We start from the raw sequence: 24,347 nt of genomic DNA, 5'->3' as shown, positions 1-24,347 counted from the left end.
CGTCCCGCAGGAAGGGCCGCCCGCCGCCCCGGAAGGCCCGGCCGAGGCAGCCGGCGGAGGGCCCGTGGCAGTGCGGCGAGACGCCGGTTCCCTCCCCGCCGCCGCCATGGGGAAGTCGTTCGCCAACTTCATGTGCAAGAAGGATTTTCACCCCGCCTCCAAGTCCAACATCAAAAAGGTGAGGGAGGGGGGCCGGGCGGGCGGCGGGAGCCGTTGCGGCCCTTACCGGGCGGCCGGTCGGACAGGCCGCGCCCGCCGCGCTCTGTGCGAGTCCGGGGCCTGGGACGGGGCCGAGCGGTGCCTTGGGGGGGCAACGGGCTCCCGGTACCGCAGCAGCGTGAGTAGGGCACGTCGGCCCTCCTGTGCTGGGAGCGGGGCTGGGGCGAGGGGGCGGGAAGAGCCGGGAGAAGACGTTAAGAAATACTTGGAGCTTCAGGTTTCCTTGCTCGTAGGCGTGTGCAGCTGTCGCCTTTTCCTTGGTCTGGCTTCTCAACATCTGACTCTGGGTAAACAGGCACTGTGCACCGTCCAGGAAAACCCCCACCTGTCCCGATGTGCCCGTGTTTTCCCAGTATTTCACACTGCCTTGACCTGGATCCAGGTCTCTCTATTCCCCAGCGTTCTGCCATTCCAGGAGCTCCCGAGAGAACCTGGGATCTGGGGCCTGGTGAGACCGAGGTGCTTTCTGAGCCTGCTTTTCTCTTTAATTTACTAAACTTTCATCTGTCTTTTTAGTTCTTAGATGCTGGAGTTGTAGCTTGTCAAAGTTAATGCTTGTGTAAAGTTAATTTGTAGAAATGCTGGATGAAAGTAAAATATTTTATGTGATTGAAATGGGAACTTTTCCCTTGTTAAGTATTTTCCATAGATTAGGCTAGTTAAGTATTTATATGTGAATATGTTTTGTGGTGCTCTTGTATTTGCTTAAAATAGAAACTTATTTGTCTTAATTAGGTATGGATGGCAGAACAGAAAATATCATATGACAAGAAGAAACAAGAAGAATTAATGCAACAGTATCTGAAAGAACAGGAATCCTATGATAATAGGTGAGAATTGGCATAAGATCACACACTTCTTCCTACTGTCTCTTGTTTTTATGGCAGTGAAGGGCCTACCATTGTGACTTACTTGAAATACTGTCTCCCATTGACTGTAGTAGTAGGAGAGGACAGCGGCTCAGAAATTCGTGTCTCATTAAGCAATTTCAAGTGGCTTGCGTGTGTCTTCTAGTTATTTTCAAAGTATGTTATGCTTCTCAGAACAGCAGGTAACTTTGTATAACAGTGTATCACACAGAAATCTGTCTCGTAATTCTATAGCCACAGAGTTATGTTTCAGCTGTGATTGAAATGTGTGATTTTTGGTATACAGTAGAGCACGCAAAAGTTTTGACTGGTCTTTCAGGTTTTTTGGTACTCAATTTGTTGCTCAAATTAAGAAATTGCCAGTTATTATAACAATTTCCTGTTGCACGTTTTTCTTTTTTTAATAAGTAAAAATCATGTGACTGGTTTGTGTGTAACACCCCAAACTCTGCCCTTTTTATTTAGGTTGCTTATGGGTGATGAGCGTGTGAAGAATGGTCTTAATTTCATGTATGAGGCCCCACCGGGAGCAAAGAAAGGTACTGTGATTTCCTGAATGCGAGCAAACAGTACTGCAAAGCTAAAAACCTTCTTCAGAGATAAGCATAGTGTCCATTACTTTAAAATAATGTGTTCATAGTGAGATAATGCTAAAACATAGGATTTTTAGTTCTTCCTGTGGGAATATGCAGACATACATAGTATGTAATAATTTTGATCTACGATACTTTAGTTTCTTTCAAACTAAGAATGCTTGGGGGTTTTTTTAAGCAACAGTTCAATGTGAAGGGAAAAAACAGGTACAATACCTTTCCTGGCAACAGCAGAGATCCTGTCCTTGACCAAAGGCCATAGCCAGTGATAAAGGCACAGAATGAGGAGGACTAGACCTTACCAAGGCCATGACTTAGTCAACACAAACCTGTTTTTTGACCTACTCTCCTTTTTAGAAATAGCAAGATTGATTTTGCCCAAAAGTTCTGCCCATAATTCGTCTTGATGGGTGTCAAACATAGAAAATACCAAAGCAAGAAGTTAAATTAGTGGAAGTTTATAAATAATAAATACTGAGATTCTGTAGTCAAAAGCGCTGGCTGACCTGACTCTGGTGGGTCTGACTATGACTGTATTTTGTAGATTCATAAATGGAAGTTACTAGTTACCTGCTGGATACTCAGTCATTTAATTTTAGCAAAATCTGAATGTAAGTGCAGAACTTAAAAAACCTATTCCCTCTAAAAGAAAACATGTTCCCTTTAAAATACATCTTTCCCATTTGCATGGAAACGCTTGGATGGGCTCATTCCTGTAGAGCAAATTTTACAATTATTTAACTTTAAAAGTTCTTAAAGTAATCCCTTAGGTTTAGAGCAAATGCAATTTTAAACTAGTGATTCTTTCTTAAAAAATCTTTCCTTAAAGATTTAAAAATCAAGTATTGTTGCTACTTCTGCAAAAAAAAATTTTCTGTATTTGTTTATCAGATCAATGTAGTTTTAACAGCTGATTCTGGCTTTACAGGGTTTGTAACCATATCCTAGAGACTGATTATTTAAAACTGTATTTAAATTGAGTTATTTTCTGAGTATTTGCACTATTGTATTAGTGTAAACCATAAAATGTTTTGTCTCAAGCTTAGACACCAGCTGCATTTTACATGTATAATTAATGTATCATTTCTTTTCTTTCCATGATTTCTGAAAATTGAAAGAGGAGACTAAAGAGGTATTTCATTACATCATTTTTTTATCTTTTCTTTCTACTTACCAAAAATGTATTTTAAAAAAAGTTTTCAAACTTACCATCTTTTCTGTTTTATAGCAAGAAGGAGAGACTGAATACAAATTTGAATGGCAAAAAGTCGCCCCTCGAGAAAAGTAAGATGTCTGGATTTTATCTGAATGATTTTTTTTTTCTTATTTACCTTTCATATCCTTTTCTTCTTTTTCCTTTTTCTACTTTTTCCCATTTTATTTTTGAGAAGGACACTTGTGTAATCCTGTCATGTCCTGGCAGTTAATTAGTAAAACCTGTAAACCTGGAACTTCTTCCTCGACCAGCTTAGTTTTTGTTTGTGTTCTCAAATATGGATGTAAAACTCATTAAAACTAATGTTTACCAGAAGTATATAATCTCTGGAATTGATATGCACTTTAAAAAGTTGCTTTGTATATGATGGCTTTAAAAACAAATATTCAATTAACTTTTTTTTTTTCTTTTGTGTTTGTGTAACAGATATGCTAAGGATGATATGAATATCAGAGATCAGCCATTTGGTATCCAGGCAAGTTACATAAATTTCACACTCTGGATGTCTTGGGTATATTTCAAATATTATCTAACTGCAGAACATTCACATGGACTCTCTTAATTTTATCATCTGTTTTTCAGTGAGTTTAAAAGCTTCTCTCATGCCTAATAACATAGACATTTCTGTAAAGGTTATGTTTCTGTATTGTTAACTGAATTATGTAAAATTTTTTTTTTCCTTTTAGGTGCGGAATGTGAGATGTATTAAATGCCACAAGTGGGGTCATGTAAACACTGATCGAGAATGTCCCTTATTTGGCCTTTCTGGAATTAACGCAAGTTCAGTCTCCAGTGATGGTTCAGGTGGGCAGTGAGTGTCTTTTAAAAGTGCTAGTTAGAAATTTTGAGGGAACTCGTCACATTTAATTTTAGAAGACTTAAGTTTATCATCTTTCAAAGAGTTGATGAAATGGGGAAAACGCTTTTTTATTCCAAATGTAGGATCCACAATTTTCAGTTAATTATTTCAAATTACAGGGACCTAATTTTGTAATTAGTAACACATTTAAAAAAGATTCTGCAGTGACTGTTGCTTTGATTCTATCTGTAGCAAAAATTGAGACGCTGCAATTAGATTGTTTATATCAGAATGACAATATTTGTTTCACCAAAAAAAATATTAATGTATTGCTGAAGACTGTCCCAGTTCAGATTCAGGCAAACTGCTTGGAAAAGCTGGAATATATCAGTATATGTTTGTTAGTCACTTGGAAGAAAGGAGAGGTTTGCGTTTTCTAATATACGTAATTGGGCTTCTATAAGTGGACAAGCAGTTGACACCTAGATTTCCAAATGCCTGGTTTCCTTTCAGTTGGCTTCATATTGCTTCCTGTTATCTTTCCTGTTACTTGAAGTCACACAGCATTTAGTGTTAGATCAGGTTTAAAGTGGATATAAACATTGAAATTGAATAATTTTTTGCCTGCAATACTTTGTTTTCTCTAAGTTGACTCAAATTTGTAACGCTTTTAAGATTCTTAAAATTGTGTCGTGTTAAAGGAACACCTGGTAACATGGGTGAGTCTTCAACTTTGCTGTACTGTGCTTTAAGATCACGTGCCGTGTTGTGTATTTGATTTTGCAGGGATACCATTACAGTTGCACACTTGATAACATCTGGTTTTCTTCTGTCTTTCCTCAGGTTATCTATTTTATGTAGTAGCTCTTAGTTTTATTACGTGTTTAGCCTACTGACAATCTTGTTTTTCAGAATTAGATCACTGAGATATGTCACTTCTTTGAGATGAGGCCTGGAAGACTTAAGTTAAAGGAAATAATGCCTCTTACACTCCTTGGCTTTTGGACACTGTCTGATGATTTATGCCATTGTATTAGCTATCCTGTAGTTGAAATTCTCAGTCTCTCTATTTAGTAGGTTATAACGTTAAATCATTTTCTTTCCTCGTTCTTACTTTAGAAGAAATGGTGCTTGGAGCATTTGGTGGTGGTAGAATTATATTGCGCAGCTCTTGCATGTCAGACATGCTTTTGTGCTGCAGAACTCACTTCCTCTCTTCCCCCCTGTTCCCAAGTTCAAATGATGTGGGTAAATTTCAGGAATGTTTGACTGGGAAATCAGAAAGTGATTGTACATGCTTGCACAAACTTGAAGATGGACTCCTCATTATTCATAATACTTTGCAATGTCAATATAAGACTAACTGCTTGTTTCAAACCTAGCTGAAGTAACTATCTAGGTGTAGGTAACGTTCGACTGTTGTGGGTGTTTCCTGTCAGAGAGATGTTCTGCAGGTAGCCTTCCAAACCATCTTTCTAAGCTTCGAGAAAGGGATTTAGCACATACGATGAATTTTGCATGAAGGAAAGTAAAACTACTTAAATGTTCTCAAACTGCACCAATGCCCTCTCATTTTCAACTCTGGAACTTAGGAGACAGTGTGCTATGCTGAGCATAGACTTTTTTTATAGGCTGAGGAAGGATTTCAGCAAGTAGGGGTGGGCGACAGATCAGGGTTTGTATATATAATTTGTAAGACACTGTTCTTGGTTTTGAATAGTCAGCTGTAATGATACTGCTACTTTCTTTCAGGGAAACTATGTAAAAACACTGTAGGTAAAGCTTAGAATTGTTTTAAATTCTCGATTTAATAGCAGATACAAGGCTTATAGGAAATGGTAATATCATTAATTAGATCATCAGATGAAAGGTTGTCTGCTTTTTCCAACCTCAGGAATACAATCCTTTCATCAACTTTTCTAAAACTTCATCTGATTTAATAACAAGCTAAATTACGCTCCTTTTGACAACTTCTGGAAATTCCATGTATGTAAATGAAGCACTACAGTTAAGTGAGAACACAAGTTATTGAATTCACTGATTCCCATAAGACTTGTAATTCATCCACGTGGCGTGTTAAAGCTAACGACACACATTAAAAAAAAAAAAAAAAAAAATTTTTTTTTTTTAACTAAACCCTGACAGCAGTCCTGTGTTGTCTGGGATGGGAGTAAGTCATTACCTTTGCAATGGTGAGAATTCTACCCAGTTGTTAAAGTGCTGCAGATCTGCAGTTAGCTCTGTAAAATTAACCTACGCTGAGAGTGAAACAGTGTTTTTATGTTTCCTAACAAGACACTGCAACATGAAAAAGAAATTCTATCATGTTCTGACGAACACCCACCAACAATATAATCTTGCCTTGGCCATTTCTCTTTATTGCTCTTTGTTTCTTCTCATTAGTTCTACATAATGCTTTGTTACTAGCCCTAATGCTGAATTAGTATCCACCTCTAAGAACCTTCTTCTGTTCTTCTGTACAACCCATGTTCTCAACCTCTGCTTCTTCCTGCTTCTCTTTATCAGTAATTGCATGCACTCCTAAGGTGCTTTTATGTCTCTAGATTAAAATAATCAGAATTAGGAATTTATAGTACTGCAAAAATGTCTGTTGCCACTGTTCTTATTCAGATTGTATAGAACTGCAGAAAACACTGCTTTGTAAGGGACAGAGACTTTTTGTGATATCATCTCTTTAAGAAACCTTTCTGTGTTTCATGAACTGATGATTAGGGTGAAAAAAAACAAAACCAAAAAACCAAAACAAACAACCGAGAAGCATTTGAATTGCTTCCCTCCCACCCATACAATGTGTCCCAAACAAGTGTCATGCTTAGAAGACTGGTAAAAACATGTAAATAGTCCAGAGTTTTCATTTATTGTGATTGTCAGCAACAAAATAAAAGTACAAAAACACTTCGCTTTTAAGGTCAGAACTCCAAAGAGCAACTTTCAGAAGCTGTCTGTTTCTCGAATGGAGAAGAAAATATGCACCTCTGAAGAGAACATTGAATAGGGATTTCAAGGATAGGGAATGACTGCTTATAGTATGCAGCAAGCCTGGGATGTGTATTTAGTTTGTTTGACTGGGGGTTTTAATAGCTAAGTGTGTGAAAATATGTTTGCAACCAGCTCAAGAAAAGAGTTGAAAAATCTTGAGCTAAATTATTAGGGCAAATAATACTTCCAAAGGTCAGGAAGTAATTCCATATGTAGAAAGTAATCTTTGAAAGCTTGTTCCTAGCTTGTGTGGTAGGAAATTGAAATATAAATATTATCTCAGAAATGAAATGGTACATCTGGGAAATACAGATATAATAAGGAATAAAGGTGAAACCAGAACAAAATTTTAGTAAAATAGTCAATACTGGGACTTCATGAAATTAATTTCACTATATGAAACTAATTGTATTAGACCAAATTTAGTCTATAAATCATTGAAACAAGAGTTAATCAACCTGGAAAGGATTTAGTCCAGATAGGCAGCCCAACCCAGCCACTCCCTCAGTCCCCCACAGCAGGACTGGGGAGTGAAAGGCTGAAAGTGAGAAAACTCGTGAGTTGAGATAAAGATGGTTTAATAAGTAAAGCAAAAGCTGCGCATGCCAGCAAAGCAAAACAAGGAATTCATTCACCATTCCCCATCAGCAGGCAGGTGCTCAGCCATCCCCAGGACAGCAGGGCTCCATCACTCGTGATGGTTACTTGGGAAGACAAACACCTTCATTCCAAACATCCTCCCTTCCTCCTTTTTCCCCCAGCTGAACACCATGTCATGGTGTGGGATATCCCTCTGGTGAGTTGGGGTCAGCTGTCCTAGCTGTGTCCCCTCCCAGCTTCCTGCACACCCCCAGCCCACTCCCTGGTGGGGTGGTGAGAGAAGCAGAAAGGCCTTGATGCTGTGCAAGTGCTGCTCAGTAATAATTAAAACATCTCTGTGTAACCAACACTGTTTTGGTCACAAACCCAAAACATAGCACGGTACAAGCTATTATGAAGAAAATTAACTCTATTCCAGCCAAAACCCGTACAAAGAGTGGTAGCCACAGTATTGCTAACAAATCTGTATGCATGTATAAAGGACTGGCACTTACTTAACTGGAGGGACATTTTCATCTTTCTCCTTAGTCAAAAGTAGAAGCTTTTGACAGAAGAGTAAAAAAATTATTTTATTAGGATAACCAAGTTATTGAGTAAAAACAACAAGAGCAGCCTTTCCCCATCCTTCCCTTTCTTCCTTCCCCCTTCCCAAAAACTGGGCTTTCAAACGTCTTAGATGAATGGTGACTTCAATTTAATAAAAGCCTGGGGGCAATGTGTTTTGAGGTTTTTTTAAATGCCCCAGATCAGTGAGTTTCAGTAGGATGTGGACTTCTTATTTGAATGAAAAAAGTTTAAGTAATGCAGAAGCCAAATTCAAGAGCACTTGATACAAATTCAGTTTGTTTTGTTCAAATTTTTTCCTGCTTCAGGGAATAAACCAAAATGTCTTATTTGAACTCAGACCATTTTTTCAGCCTCAAAGGAAATGTTTGAGTTCAGATGAATGAAAATGAAACAGCTCTGTCTGATTTAGTTGCATTATCTAAAGTTCCTGCTCTGTTTTTCCGTGAGAAAAGTTATTGATATCCTTACGTAAATATTTTTTTCACATCATAAAATAACCACCAATGCAGGCTTTTTCTTTCCCATAAATTCTGTAAGCTGTGATTCTCTTATTTCAGCAGGATACTTGTCTTTGAATCTTATATGAGGACTGCATTGTAATCTTCCTCTTTACCCATAAACAGACTGGCAGTTGCTGGTTTGGATTCAGTGTAGAATATCTTGTATGCAAAGACCAGTCATGGACTTCAGTTTAAGAACTGCTGCAGGGCAAAAGCACGTCTGTGGCACAGAACTCTGTTCTGTGAGGAAAAGACTGCTGTCCTTCAAGATCTGACATACACTGCAGCACTCCAGCAAACAAAAATAATTACAATCAGTACCTTAACTTAGGCATGGTGGCTTGGTTATTTTTCTTCTGGGACCATTTTACTAATCTATCTGGCAATTCATACAAAAAAAATAATAATCTTACCATTAAAAAAAGTGCCTATTGAATAATATCTCACCAGTGAATAGAGATTATTTTTGCAATAAGGCAATTTCAGTGGATGTGGTTATCATGGGATAATCACACCCCTGGGGTACAGTCTTGTCTGTAATCTCCCAGGAGTGTAATTATTTCATGATAACTGCACCCCCTGGTGTTGCATTATTTCCATTATGAAAATCTTAGTTTTAGATATAAAGTAACTTACTTTGATCACTGGAAACTGCAAAGTAGTGTTAGAATGTTCCAGCTGTGAGGCTTACAGGGACCAACTTATAAGATTTACTTCTTTACAAAGCTAAATTAGGCAATCAAAATCCTTCTTTGGGCTAAACTGATTTACAGGATTTTTTACTGATAAAATCCTAACTTTCAAAGTTCAGACAAGATGGAGATATCAGTTGTGGTTCTGACTTCATATGCTGCTTTGTATATGCACGTAATATATACCAGCAAAAGAATCCAGGTCACTAGCATCTAAAAGTTCATCTGTTTTTACAATCCTTTTTTATCATTAACCAGCAGCATCTGTTGATTTTTGTGCTTTTTTTGTGAGCCTGAAAAGCCTTTATTAGGACAGAGACTAGTGAGTGGATCTTCTGTGCAAAATGTTTTGAAGTAATACTGTTATTTCACTTCAAAATTGCATGCAGTTTTCTTGGTCAGGTAAAGTTGGGACAAACTAAATACCTTTTTTTTTTTTTTTTTCTTCTTCCCTGCAAGCAGTCTATCTTGTTCAGTGAGCATTGGGTGGGGATTGCTAAAAAGCTATAAAAACTTAAATGCTTACAATTCTTATCATATGTTTTTTAGAACAAATAACCTGCTAGGAATCTGTTACTCTCTTATGAAGAAGGGTATTAATATCTTATGAAGTAAGGCTAGTATCTCAAATGGGCAATGTAATTTTATGAATGGCATAGTTAGAAGAAGTGGAATGGTGAGATTAAAAGAGGTTCTTATGCTCTTGGCCTATGAAATCTAAGCCTGGAGAGTGCTGGGCATCCTACTCTGCTGTGGACTAACTTTGAATGTTTTACAAGTGACTGGCTCCATATGTGATCTGTCCAGTAAAATTACTGAGAAGTGAGTACTGTAAAGTGATTAGTATGTTGTGGAAAAATCAGGCAAATAGTGTTAAAAATGTAATGCAGCAAAATGTGTATGTATCTAGTGTCTTATGATCTACAATGATAAAGCATAGACTCTAGATAAGTCTATGCAAATGCAGCCTTCTAAAGCTCATTATCATCTCCTAGAGTTTGTGCCCTCTCTTTTCATCGCCTGAGTGCCCCTATACTAATTGTGGTTGTGGTTTCCATCAGTCTGTCACTTAGTGTGTTCCACTGATCTTTAGCTTTTGGGTGAAAATCCTTTCCATAGTAATCACTGAAATTATCAGTCATATGGAGACAGCAACAAAGGAAATCTATGTCTATGTTATATTATGTCTATATCTCACTGCATTTTTTCAGTGACAAATACAGTACTTTTTTGTTTCCCAACAGGTAAAAATCTGCATTGTATCAGGAATGCAGGAATTGATTTAAGTGTTCTCTTGAATCTATAATAACAAAGAAAAGGCATTTGAATATGTTAACTGTGAATATTTGTATAAACGGTCATCTGTAGAAACATAAAGGAAGGTTTCATACACTGTATGATCTACAGCTGAGACCTTTGATTGTGAACAGTAGGAACCTTAACTAAATCTTCACATAGTTTAAGAACCGTCACATTTTAGAATAATCCTCCATTTATGTCTCAGAAGTCTCTGTATTTGGTGTGAATGCATAAAATACAGATTTCTATTAGAAGTCTTGTGCTTGGTATTTAAGCAATAAATACGGATTCCTGTAGCAGTTTGATAATGCAAAATAGGTTTTTACTACTCAAGAAAAGCAAAAAGGAAACTTGGCATTCTCTGAAGTACCCTGTGACAAAAGCATAGCAAATTATACACAAATTCTGTGCTGAAGTGTTAAATTCAGTTGAACTACAGACCCTCTGAAGAAGAGCTAATTAAAAGCCAGAGTTTTTTTATTCATTGATTTCTCCCAATGCCAACTGCAGTTGTTGCTTTGAAGTGTAAATATGGCCTGAATATAGTCATCTCTGAAATAGATGGAAAAAATATCAGTAAAAAATGATCAATTCTGAATTAGTGGAGGCAGCATAAATTTGCTACGTTCTTTGTGACCAGGATCATGATCACATAATTTTGATAATGGCTCTTTGTCCTTTAGATAAATAAGTGTCTACTTTTATCTCTGTCACAACCACAATAAAAGTTCACAGACGATACAGTGTGATTAGCCTCAGTCTGTAATTTTTTCCCATTTATGTTCAATTTCAGTTAAAGCCATATGAGAGAAAAAAACCTATATGAAACTGTGAAGAGCATGAAAAACGTATATTGACAAAACTGTCTATGCTAATTTTAAAGTTAGTTTTGCTTTTAAAGCAAAACCTAAAAAGCCTTGTATCATGTTTCGCCTTTGCTACCACCCAGAGAAGGCAGCATTTTGAATTCAGGGTATTCATGTGATTGTGAGCTAAACTGAAACCCACCAGCAGAATGGTTTTCTAAAACCTAGTTGATGTGTTTATTTTCCCACAACAAAACGTGGCTTTAGTATCACTGTTACATAGAAAATCAGATTTCAGTTTGGAAGAGTTATATCATCATGTTGTCCAAGATTCATATAATAAAGCACAAAGACATCATGCTTTAGGCCTACCTTGTTAACACAAATTATATAGTAATAAAGGATAAACCTTGAAAGTACCTTATCCTTGATTCATAAACTTTTAAATATGGTACAGTATACAGAATGTGACATATACTGGCAAATTGATAGCAGATATGCAAGTGTGCTTTGTTCACATTTATGTTCATGTAAATTATCTCTCTGTTACTAAGTCAGAAGAAGTCTGATAGTAGGATGATGGTGATATTTTTAGATTAAAATGCTCACATCTGTAAACTAGAAGTGTCCCACACCAGAACACATTTTCAGGAAGGGAAAGATCTAGAAGAGTCCTATTCTAAATACTCTGTTTTGATGATACACAAAATGAGCATTAGTTACACTAAAGGTTAAAAAGTCATAACTAAAATGACACTGTGAGGGATCTACTGCCTTTTTCAGTAAGTTTTATATTGAATAGCCTGTTTCATTTCATAACAGCACACAACTGCAGCCACTACCTGAGTACAACTGGTTACTGTAGTTTCCCCTGCCACAGGTGGGAATAGTGGTTACACTATTGCTGCTGCTTATCTCCTTGCTTTCCATATATATTCCACAATAAAAATCCATTTAAAACTTAATTGATTGCAAAGAATAATTCGGCTTGCTCACTGTACTGGCGACAGAAGTGAAAGGTTTTATCAATAAATTGAGCAGATACGGTCAAGACTATGCATCATGAGTAGATAGAAGTAAAACTGCTATTTTTGGTGATACTGGCAATCATAATATTATGGTCTGTCCTCACTGCCACTGAAACTGTTGCAGAAAAAGTGGTAGTTAATCACAGTCGTTATGAAAAGAGGTTTTAGCATACTGTTCTCTAATATTGGATAATTTGAAAAATGTGCTTTAGACATTTTAATGGAGGCCTGCTAGATGGTGTGTTACAGCGAGCATTGTTCTCCGAAGAGGAGTCCTGTGCCCATGCCTCTTAGAGGAGACATTCTGGCAACAACAGAGTGTTACACATGCTCTGCATTTGTACCTTCAAGAGAAGTACAGACAGAATTGGAAATTAATTGCAGCTATAGGTTTCTCTTGTTTCTGGGACAGGAGTGGGGGTAGTAATGTGAGGTGGGAGAGGTTGCTATAAGCTAGGCATTTAAGTAATTGAAATCTAGAATTATATTCCCCCCAGTTGTTTAATAGAAGCAGAACTGAATTTGTTAAAATTGATCTCAGTGAAGTGTGATAAGAAATCGGAGTGCTCTTTGTTATAAAAAAGCAAATTTACTGTAAGTTGTAGAAATCCTAGTATGATATTCTTCTGCAATCCAGTATAATTGATGCTCATACAGACTTTAGAAAAATTAGATCTATAGCTCTTCTGTTTATTTAATTGTATGAATATTATAAAGATGCACCAACAGCTGTCAAGCTAAGGTTGTGTTCATGTCATACTTTGTGAAGAATAAAATCCTTCTTTTCATGCTTCATTGAGTGGTTTCAGGTTTTGTGCCCCAACTCTTGAGTCAACTGATCTATCTGGACTTTTTTCCTAAATAGTATCTTAAACAGAAGATAGCAGAATTAATGTAGCAAGAACTTCTGTAGGAAGTAAGAAGCAGCAAGAAACTATAGCCTATTTGCTTGACAACACTATTTCTTCAGAATTATAAAGGCCCGTGAAAAGATTTTAAAAATCCTTTGGTGTATGTTTGGAAGTATGGAGCCTCTTTTTGTGCAAGCCCTTAATATAATTTTAAGTACCTGTAGAAAACTTAACAAGTTGTCAGTTGCCTTCATGCACAAAAATAAGTATGATATCAGCATGCAATTAATTCCACTATGTAGTAAAAAGCTTTTCCAAGACTATGAATTAATTTTAAAGCAGATAAATGTTTTATTTTTTAAAAAGTGTCATCTGGAAAAGTTTTAAAGGTGGGTTTTTTTTCTTTTCTTTTTTTCCCTATCAAAATGTAAATTCCAGAAAATAAGCTTGACAGTCATGTTCAAAAATAGCAAGGTACTGTATTTGACTTGTTTCAGAAAGAATAAGAAACAGATGATGAAACATTGTAACTTTGAACTTATTTTTAGTTTGCTGATGGAAGAATGCTGAGAGACTAGTTGTCAGAAGTTGTAGCGATCAGCTATTTTTACAGGATTCCTATATCTGTTCTGTCAACTCATGGCATAGTGTTGTCTCTAGATGTTTTCACCTGCATGAGATCACACAGGTAGCTTCTTCACAGACTGTCACAAGTCCATAAGGAATGTATGTATGAGGACATCAGTTTTCATAATACACAGTGCTTTTCTAAGCCTGATGTAGGAGTGATTTTTTGCAAGTTGATGGTTGCTGTTCAAGAATACTTAGCTAACATCAGTTTCCAAGGTTTTAGCCAACTGAGAGCCTTTTGGCTCAATCTTACCATCTGTTTTACAGTTTATGACTGAATTGGAACTTAACCAGATAAAGATACATGGCTATCAGGTGTACTTAGTAGTGTTTTGTCTGAAGATCTTGGAAGAGTGATGACATAAGTGTAGTCATAAGCCAAAGACAGGCTGAAAAGATTTACCTCTTCAAGGGCTTACCAGACAAACCAAGTTTGATCGTGCTGAGGATAATTGCATCTCCCAACAAGCAGGACTCCACAATCAATTCACACCAAAGAAAGAAAGAGGCCCTGCGTCCCAGAAGGAAGAAGTTGACATTTTTTTGAGAAAGTGCTATTTTACTTTCCATATATTTTCCATTGTAAATACTTCCCTTTCCATACTTTTCTGTGTGGAAAATTTATGAGTTTTGTCCATCTCCACTGCTAAGAAGCTCTTAAAATCACAAAACAGTATCTTTTGTAAGACTAGTTAATCTTATAATTTACAGTTAGTTTACAGAAGTAATAGTAATCATGTGCTCCATGCTCTATTTTATGTTCCTTCTAATTTAGATTAACTTCTGTAGTAGTGTTAATTCATTGACAGGAAGGTTAGTGAATGACCTGGTAAGGAAATGTACTAGAAGTGACCTAACAAAAGAGTGTATGTTTAGGGTGAAGAAAAAGTACCTAATCAGACAGTACGTGAGGTGTTGATGATCACAGGTATTCAGTTAAAGTGAAAGACTGAGTTATGGGGTTTATAAATTATGCAGTCAAGTGTGAATCATCCAAAATACATCCCATTATTTTGCTCCATGTTAGATGTTTGCAAAGAAAGACGGTGTGCCTAATTCCAAATACCTACTCTAATGCAATATCTAGTGGATTTTTTAAACTGATAAAACAGAAACCTCCGAGGAGATAACAGCCTAGACACCTGGTGTATACTACAATAAGTAAGGACGTAGATATTTTTTCATTCATTTATTTATTTTCCATATGTATACTGAGTTTCTAATAATGGTTACGTTCAACATTTAAGTTCAAAAACTTGTGTCATGAAAAATGCCTTATTAGTGACATACCAGAAGTGTGTTTTCCCATTGTTTTAGGAGAGAAGAGGCACCTAGAAGTCTTGTTTAATGTGCTTTCTTTAGGTTTCCTGTGCTTTTTTACTATAATAAAATTATATTACTAGACTTACCTAAATATATTTTCAACATGACAAAGTTACATAAGAGAATACCCTCATACTTAAAGAAAAATGCAATTATTTTCTATTCTGAATCTCCACACTGCTGTTTTAGAAAATCATATCTGATTATTTGCTCAGCAGAAGATTATTGAGTTGATTTAGCTGTGATTTTACTTAACAAAGCTTCAACTGAATTCCTACTGTGGAGTCCAGAAAAGGTAGAGAGATATAAATGATACATTCAAACTGTGATTTTTGTGAACAGGGCCATCAATGCACCCCTCGGAGCTAATAGCGGAGATGAGAAACAGTGGGTTTGCACTGAAACAAAATGTACTGGGGAGAAACTTGACCGCAAATGATCCATCACAGGTAATGATCTTTTTACCAGTAAGCTGAAAATGTCTATAAATCTAAATGTGATTGCTTGTGAATTGCTGCTTAATGTTTTCAAATATGCATATCCATAGGAAAGCTGAATAGCTATACCAGTAGAAAAATGTCCACAAACTTACTGTTTTCCAGCTTTGTTTTAGTCAGAATGGTGAATCATAAATTACTTCTTTTAAAACCCCATATAATAAATTAAATCCCTCCTCTAGGTGACTAGAAATTGAATTTTTCATAAATGGGATGGTTAGGGGTTTTGCCACATACTTCTGATGCAGCACTAGCCTTTGGATGCAGTTTGAGGAAATATGCACAAATATGCACTGCCAGGAAGGCTATGAAGATTTTTTTATTGCATTGACTATTGTTACATTTATTATTTCTGGGAGGGAAAATGTTTAATTATCAGGGTACATTTCTAATTGAGGTGCTTTAATGTAAAGTGAAAAATTCATATACACCCCTTGAGCGAGCTGCCATGAAATAACCTTTGTTCATATGGCAGGATAGTCAAACCACTGGTAAAGACGGGACAACAGCCCTCAGCTGGTCTTGAAATCTTGAGTAAATCAACAATTCATTGTGTCTCCACAGATGGATATACCTTTGCATTTAAAAAAGCTTTGTGCTCCAGAAAAAATGTAGCATATGGGCGCTGTTAAATGAATCGCAGTGATATCAGTATGTTTGGTTTATGTTAGGTGTGGTGGGGGATTTTTGGAAGAGCTTTTTAATCTTTATTTCTTCTTTCCCCTCCTGAGTGTGGCTAAAATTAAAAACATCACGGTGGAGAACTGTAGTGTACCAGATGCACATAATTTGAAGAATTCAGGGTCTTCAAAGTAGCTATGCTTTGCTGATTGCGTTATTGTATGTAGATTGTATGATTACAGTATTTTGCATTGCTAGAACACTTTATGAACATTTAAAGACTAATAACACAACAGTGAGGTAGATGTGTTAATACCCATTTTCCTAATGACTAAACCGAGACAGAAAAGTAATTTGCTTAAATTACTCTGGGTTCGAGCAGGACTAGCATCTTACCTATTCATCCAGGCATGATAACAATGGAGTGACTTATCCCAGGGAATCATGTGGGCACCAAAATTGGCTCATTTTTATTAACTGTTTCAGAAATGTTTCTTTCCCTAGCAGTGATTTTTTCATATGTTACTAATAACTCCTGTTGTATAACCCCCACATTATAACACCTACTCAGCTTCGAGACAGAATGTGGGGGGTGGTTTTTTGCTTTGTAGCGAGTTTGCTGCTCTTTCCACAGAGTCTTAAGCTGACTTAGTAATACAAATATATTTGTGCCTGTGCAAAAATAAGGTACATAGAGGCATCGCTTTGAATACAGAAATCTGAATTAAGAGATTATTTTTATATATGAGCTTAATGTCTTACCACATTTTCCTAGGAATTTGTTGCAAGTGAAGGAGATGATGATCCAGAAGTTGAATTTTTAAAATCACTGTCAACCAAACAAAAACAGAAACTTCTAAGGTAAGTGTGGTACCTAGTGGAGGGGATCTGTATTGGCAGTAGTTGTGACTCCATGATTGTTGCTGTAACACTTCTATGCCATTGGAGAATTTAGCACCATCAGTGTAGACGAAAATCAGCTTAGTTTAACATATAGTTGACCACGAGTGGCGTTATGCCGCATGTTTTTTTAATCCAGTTGTTTTGTTTTAACCTGGTTGTTCTAATCTAGTTGTGATACCTTTGCACTGGGGCTCGTTTCCAGTGTAAGTGCGATACTGAAATAATAATAATTGACTCACTGAAGATGCTGTAAATTGGCTATTTTAAAATACTATTTTGCACTCCATTGTTTACAGTATCTTCTTCCAGGCTTAAAAATTCTATGTTTTTCTTTACTGGTTTACAACTTGGCAAAGTGTGTTGTCTTCTCCTGTGTGGCTGAACTGAACCCGATGTGGCACCCCAGGGCCAAGGCTGTCCTGAGCTCTGCACTGCTCTGGGAGCAGGGTCTGCAGCTGGCTGCTCCAGCAGAGGGAGCACCCTTGCCTTTGTAGTTCTAATCAAAAGTTAATGAGCTTTTCATTCTTTGCTTCCGTCCTATTGATTTCATATGTGACTTTTTTTTTTTTTTTCCTCTGCTAATTTGCAACATTATCTTGAAATAACCTGAAGACGTTTAAAATGAAAAATACTAACTACTGCCTGGTAGATCCCATACAGGTATCACTAGTTAAAACAGCCTTTTATGTTAAAGACATTCTGTATGTATATGGGGAGCAGGAGAAGGGGAGAAAGGTGAATGGCTAAGCAGGTACATGAGCAGTTAGGTACATGTGGTATTTGCATATATAATAAATAATTTTCTGAAAATAATTGGCATATTTTATGTTCTTTAAGGAATGTGTGTAGTTTGAGTAACTTAAAATGGTATTTTGTTTGAACTTCTTTGTTTCAATACAGTGAAATTATGATACTTTATATTTTGAAAGTTGAAGTTCAGTAAATATTTGGGTCCTCTGGACTTTACTAGGTGAAAGGATTTTATTTTTAATACACTGAAAGTAGTTTCACTATTCAGTCAGTGATTTTTTTGAGGACTAAACACGGAAAGCAAAATAAAAACTAGGTAAAAGTCAAATAGCAGCAAATACATGTGTATGATGTAATATTGTATTTATGGCTAGAAAATGTAAATTTCTAGTTGTGACAGAATGCCTGGAGAACTCCGAGTCATAGGCTTTAGAGACTCGGTTTCCATCATTAATATTAAGTGAATGATGATTGCATTTTTTAATTTTTAAAATCACTTATAAAAATGCAGAAACAAAAGCAGCAATGATTTTCCAAAGTGTCCAGATCAGGCTGAAATGGAAAAAAATTAAGCACCACTGAATGTATTTGTTCCTAGTTACAAGGCCAAAATTGACATGTATGACTTATCTTTTTTTAAAAATTAAAGAATTATAAAATCATATTCTTCCTGTTTTGAGGAAGCAGCTGTGAATTACAGGAGGATTCTTGCTATGGTTAATGTCAGGTTAGAAGTTTAAAAGTAGTACTTTGCTGAAAGAGGAGAACAATTCAACATGTTTTTATGGAAAATAGTGTATTTACTGTTTAGGTCATCAGAAGCAGTGAACTTTAAAAGACAATGACTTTGCAATTTAGAATATCTTAACATGTCTGATTGCACCACTCTTCTATTTTGAAAATGAAAGGAAGTTGGATCGTCTGGAGAAAAAAAAGAAAAAGAAAGACAGAAAGAAGAAGAAGCAGCAAAAGAAAAAAAGCAAAACCAAACACAAGAAACACAAGATGAGATCCTCTTCCTCATCTTCCAGTGAGACTTCAGTAAGCAGCAGTGATAGCGAGACTGACAGCAGAGATAAAGCAGCACAAAAGAAGATGTATTCTAAGAAAAGAAAAAAAGACAAGTTTTCAGAGGCTAGCAGCAGCAGTGATTCAGAAGGAAAGGCAAAGACTAGGAAGGAAAAACTTTATGAAGATCTCTCCAGTAGTCACGGCAACAAGGACAAAGATAGGGAGAAGTACAGACTTTTAAAGCAAAATAGTTCTGTGGAGAACAACAAATGGAGCTCCTGTGAGGCGGAAAGAAAGTCCAAAAGCAGATACCATAGCACCAACAAGAGAGAGACTGAAGGAAAGGAGAGGGATAGTAGAAGCCAAAGCATGGATGAGGGGAGCCGGAGAAGCCCTTGCACAAGTCACAGCAGTTCCAGGCAAAGGCAAATAAGAAGTCCAAGTCAAAGCCCCAGTGGAGAGCAGCACAGGAAAAGTGAAACCAGAAGTCCCAGCACAGATGTGCACAGAGAGAAAAAAAGATGTAGAGAGCACTATGGGGACAAGTGCAATAAAGTGGAACACAGAGAAAGGAGCAGACGAAGTAGAAGCAGAAGCAGAGAGAGGAAAAGGAACAGATAGTATAGGGCACAGGTGCAAACAGGAATGCCTGTTTTTTGACGAATACCTTTAACAAGGGCTCAATTACGTGTTGCTGTTACTTTTCCAACCTCAGTAACTAGCATTTCCTATGTAAAGCCAACAGCATCATTTCTATAGCATTGGAATATTTGTAAATTAGGTATAAATGTTATGGTATTTTTCTTACTGTATAAATATACTTGTTGGCAAATACCTCTTGTATACATGCAGTAATTCATAGACCCAATTTTGGGGTTTTAAAATATTTCGGAGCAGCAGTATGTGATATTCTTGGTTTTGTCAATTACGTTTTCTGTTTAGATGCAACTGTGAGGGAAAGCAGAGGGTAATTTGGGAAGAGTCCTGGGATATGCTAAATGCTAACAAACGTTTGAGATCGTTCTGGATAAAAATCACTGCTTCAGATATCAAAACATTGTCTTGTAGAGGGGGTGTTTTTTTTAATACTAAAGCATTTTTCCTAAAGTTCCCTGTAAGAGATCAATTTCATGAGTTTAAACAACAGAGAGACATAGTTCACATAAGTGTGTAGCAAACATTTTTTTGACCTCCTGCAGTGTACAACTTGGTCAGGGCTATATAAACATCTTGAACCCCCGTTGGTATGTGTCAGTACAATGTCAAGTTATTGTTCAATAATCTCTCAAGACATGAAAAGAATATTTACTGCCTCAACCGTTTCAGGTATTTCATTGCTTGTGGTAGGAAGTTAATGTAAATAGTCATCCTTTTGTTTTCATGAAACAAACTGTTTTTTTAATGGTTGTCAGTAATTTTCTGCACACATTGTTAAGAAGGTGAACTTCCATAATAAAATACCTTATTCTTTAAAAACAGTAAGAATTGCCGCCTTCTCCAGAGTTCTGAATCAGTACAAATGCACAGGGCAACACTTCACAAGGTCTTTATTGCAAAGGAGATGCTTCTCTGCCATTTCAGGGTGGCAGATGGAAGTACATTAGTGGACAGGTGAAAAGGCATCACCATTCTTGGTATTCTGGCAAGCAGCTTTCTTCCTCCTCACTCACAGAATAAATGGGACTATCTTTTATTACCAGTCCACTTCTACTTCTTAAAACGGTCACTCAGAAGTTTTTCAGTATCACACAAAATATAATATGTGGTGGAAGTGACCTGGCTTATCTTTCAAGTGCATGTGAATGGGTTTGAAAGGGTGAGCCATTAAGGGATGTGCAGTCTTCTTTTAAATGGCTTTGCCTTAGGTTGCTCCAGGCGTTCTGGCTGAAGTAGCTAAAAGTTAAAGGGCACACACAATTCAGTGGAGTCAGGCCCTATATTAATGTGCACGTGGAAGCTCTGACTTAGAAGGAACAGGCAAAACGCCCATACGAACAATCTAAACAAAACCTCTTGTGAAGAATTTATTATCTTTCTCTGTAAGAGGACAGAGTAACGTGATAGGGGAACAGGCTTACTGTGGTAGAATATTTTCATGTTAAGTGCAGCATGAAAGATAGGAGGAATAACCAGTAAGTACTGGAAAGTGCCTGTACTCCAAAGAAAGGTCTCTTGCTTACCAGTCGGTCTGATTGTTGTGTGTGGCACAGGGACCTGCCAGCTGCAATGCAGTTGACTCCTACCTGAAGAAGGAAGGACAGCTTGATGCGTACAGTTCTAAGCAGTTTGGGGGCTCTGCATTTTGTTCATTTGCATGCGGTTAAACGGTAGGCTGTGTACATCCTGCCTTTCCGCATAGAAGAGACTGGCGAAAGGCGTGGGTCTGTTGTGACGGATGGCCATTGTGAACGAGAATCAAACCAGAAGAGTAATGACCTCTTGGATGTACCTGTCTCAGAGACCGCCTGTTGAAGAGCTCTGACACCCATCCTTGCAACACCTTTCCTGCTTTCCGTGCGGCCCTGCCAGCCTCGGGGGAGGTCGGGGCAGCTTTGGAGGAGGCCCGGCTCGCTGCTCTCGGTACTTTCCTTAGCTGGTTTGTGCCGCCTTACAGGCCTGGGGAGCGGCCCGTGGCGCCCGGCATGGCGGCTGCGGGGCTGATGGGCCGCCCCCTTCGCCACCCGTGGGCCCGACCGCGTTGCGCCGGGAAAAGCCGGTGGGTTCCAAACCCGATTAAAAGAAGAGGGGGAAGGGCCGCGGGGGGGGTGTTCCCGCGGGTGGCCCGCGCAGGCGGCGGGACGCCGGTGGGAGCCCTCACGGCGGCGTCCCGGCCCCCTCAGCGCGGCCGCTCGGCAGAGCGCGCCGGGGCCCTGTAGGAGGTGCTGTCGGTTCACAAATGACGGTAAGAGCATTTTTTTTTTTTCTTAAAAGACGCGGAATAGGGCTCACCCTCCGCCGCGCGGTGGGGCTGGACGGCCGGGGACCGCGGCGCCGTGAGGGGGGTCCCTCAGCCTGGCGGGGCGGGACGGTGCCCTGCGGCGCGGCCCTGCGCCGGGGACGGGGCTCCCCGGGGCCGGAGCGGGAGAAGTCGGAGCCGAGGGAGCTCCGGCGGCTCTAGCGGCCGCTCTCCCGCCGCGCGGCCCCGGCGGGCCGGGGCGGGGGCTCGGCCCCGCGCTGAGGGCGGCGGCGGCGGGGCAGGGCGGGCTCCCGCCCCCGCCGGCTCCGTTGAGCGGCCCTTGGGGCGGCCGGGGCTTCGCCCGGGGGTGGGCGGCGCTGAGCTGCCGTCCTGAGGCGAGGGGGCTCCCGGACCGCCCTTTAGCGCTGCCGCCCCGCGGAACAGAACGCTCAAAATTAATGCTGAACCGTAAATTATTGCTGTTCCGAAAGTAAATAAACAGGTGACTTCCAGATCAGATTCGCGCTTGGATCGTTACAATAAATATCCCTGAAGGAAGCTCTCTATTTATGTTGTCATTGATTAATTCTCGCTACCTCATTTGATTTCGATTTAGAACGATTTGATTCTAATTTAATTAGCATGTAATTTGGATGTACATAATTACTGTAATTATGACATTCAGGTAAGGCAGCTTTAGGCTGAAAGGCAATTTCAAATTTTCTAGCAACCTACTTTGTACTAGGAAACGGACAAGGACTTCGCGCCCTGCCATCCAAGTAGCAATTAGCACATCTCGGAAATAGGCACTGCCGCGGGTTTGTGTTAAAACAGCGGCGCGAAGGCGGCGGCGGTGCCTCGCCCGGTGCCCGCCGGCGGGTGCCCGCCGGGAGCCGCGCCCGGGCGGCCGCAGGTGCGGGGCCGGCCCACGGAGCCGCGCGGTGGGCGGGGAGCGGTGACCCCCCCCTCCCCCGGCCCCGCGGCGGGGTGCCGGCGTTTAGTTGTTAAGGGCCCACCCGCCCCGTCGGGTGCCGGCCCCGGCGGAGCTGCAGAGACGCGCCGGGCGCCCCCCGCGCCGCCGTCTCCCCTCAGGTGGGTGCGCGCGCGCTGCCGCCGCGGGCCCGTCCCGCCCCTGTCCTCTCCCACAGAAGTTCACCCCCGCCCGCCGCCGGGGGCCCGGCCCCGCCGCTCCCGGCCCCCTCCCGCCGCCGCCGCCGGCCTCTCGCCGCGGCCCGGCCCGGCCCGCTCAGCGCCTTGGCCCCGCCGCGGGCTCCGGCCGCGCCCACGAGCCGCCGCGGGCCGCGGGAGGGCGGCGCGCGCCTCTAGGTGGCGCCCAGCAGCCGCCGTGCGGCCCCGCGCCGGGGCAGCGCCGGCCCCGGCCCCCCCGCGCTCCGCTCCGCTCCCGCTGCCGCCTATTTTTTTTTTTTTTTATAATGTGTTAAGAATGTTATTCCTTGAGGAAATTTGTAGCTAAATTATTCTCACTTAAAATAAACACTTAGTGCAGCAATTACCCAAAGGGGCGGGCTTTCTGTTAGATTCCCTTCATCTGCCTTGGGAAGGGTGGGAGAGGATCCTAGCGAAGAGATAATGGCTGCAAATAAATTACAGCTCCCGCGGATAAAGTTTCTATTTTAATTGAAAGACGCAATTAAGAAAGCGTCCGGGCACGGGCTCGGGTGTTTATATGTTATCTCATGAGGACAAACCCATGAACGTTACCTTTTAAGTGTAAAACGGGCCGTTAGGGCTGTAACTCGCCGCGGGGGGCAGGGGACACGCTTCCTGCGGACCGAGCACTCGGCGATCGAACGGCGTTTACTAAATAATTTCTGCTGGCACTGTACCTTTTCCCGTCGGTTGGTGGTTGCCGTCGCCGGCTGGTCGTGAGCCGCCTGTTAGCGGGCTCGAGAGCCGGCGTGAGGCCGCCGCTGCCCGCGCGGTGCGGGAGGGGGGAGCGGTTGCTCGGTGCGGGAGTGAGTGCGGGAGGGAGCGAGGGAGGGAGTGGGAAGCGGGAGCTCGAGCGAGCTGTCGAGGGGAGCTGGGCTCAGCCACGGGCCAGCCCGGGGCGAGCGGGGCCAAGGCGGCGGCGAGCCCGGCTCTGCCCTCCGCTCCCTCCCCGCCGGAGCCCGGGAGGGCCGCGCTCTCTTTCCCGGTGCTTTCCTGCTCTCGGGTTAGCGTCTTCCCCCTCCAGAGGTGCTGCCGGACTACGGATTCAGTGAAATCGGATTTATTTTTCGGTTCTCACACCGTCTGTTCTTTAGTTTTTCTTTGTGTAAAAGTTCCCCAGACCATATAATTATCGCCAACATGTACGAAAGAAGGGTGTCATTTATTTTTGAAAAGGTGACATGCTTTCTATTTTCCCGATTAAACGAACCGGCTCTGCGGCCCAGAGCTGCTCTCTTCTTCGTTTCTGGGGAGCCTGTAAGTGATGGACGTTTTCTGACCCGAAGGGGCAAAGGCAATGCAAAGAGGTCCTTGATCATTGAGCTGAGAATTGTAACCCCGGCCTGGCAGAAACTGGACCTGGATGGTTTCCTTTGATGTGTTTTATTATAAATCGAAAACAAAGCTGACTTCTGCCCAGCACCCCGCGCGGGTGCATTCCTCCGCAGCCCCACGCCACCCGCCAGGGCGGAGAGCCCTGTCCCGCCGCGCCAGCTCCGCGTTCATT

At 40.5% G+C, this 24,347-nt stretch overlaps 1 protein-coding gene across 2 annotated transcripts; it reads left to right on the top strand.

Moving 5' to 3' along the window:
• Window positions 1–26: 26 nt before the first annotated feature.
• Window positions 27–20,272, top strand: CIRSR (corepressor of RBPJ and splicing regulator). Of its 2 annotated transcripts, none has more exons than XM_074911472.1 (10): window positions 27–178; window positions 955–1,049; window positions 1,554–1,627; window positions 2,800–2,813; window positions 2,910–2,965; window positions 3,324–3,372; window positions 3,584–3,701; window positions 15,335–15,441; window positions 16,886–16,971; window positions 18,672–20,272. In XM_074911472.1, exons 1-10 carry the CDS (start codon window positions 107–109, stop codon window positions 19,393–19,395), a joined length of 1,395 nt encoding a protein of 464 aa, XP_074767573.1. In that variant the 5' UTR covers window positions 27–106; the 3' UTR covers window positions 19,396–20,272. The 2 variants fall into 2 exon arrangements, with proteins under 2 accessions (XP_074767573.1, XP_074767574.1); XM_074911473.1 differs by lacking the exon at window positions 2,800–2,813 and adding an exon at window positions 2,105–2,122 and having other exon boundaries at window positions 1,554–1,632.
• The last annotated feature ends 4,075 nt before the right edge of the window (window positions 20,273–24,347 follow it).

Source organism: Athene noctua, chromosome 7 (genome assembly GCF_965140245.1).
Source record: "Athene noctua chromosome 7, bAthNoc1.hap1.1, whole genome shotgun sequence".
Taxonomy (NCBI): domain Eukaryota; kingdom Metazoa; phylum Chordata; class Aves; order Strigiformes; family Strigidae; genus Athene; species Athene noctua.
The sequence above is the reverse complement of the archived record's forward strand: the minus strand, read 5'-3'. Positions and strand labels throughout refer to the sequence as shown.

Coding starts and splice junctions, on each gene's coding strand:
- CIRSR (XM_074911473.1), top strand. CDS start 107: ATGGGGAAGTCGTTCGCCAACTTCATGTGCAAGAAGGATTTTCACCCC. Junction 179..954: donor CCAAGTCCAACATCAAAAAG/GTGAGGGAGGGG, acceptor TGTCTTAATTAG/GTATGGATGGCAGAACAGAA. Junction 3,702..15,334: donor AGTCTCCAGTGATGGTTCAG/GTGGGCAGTGAG, acceptor TTTTGTGAACAG/GGCCATCAATGCACCCCTCG.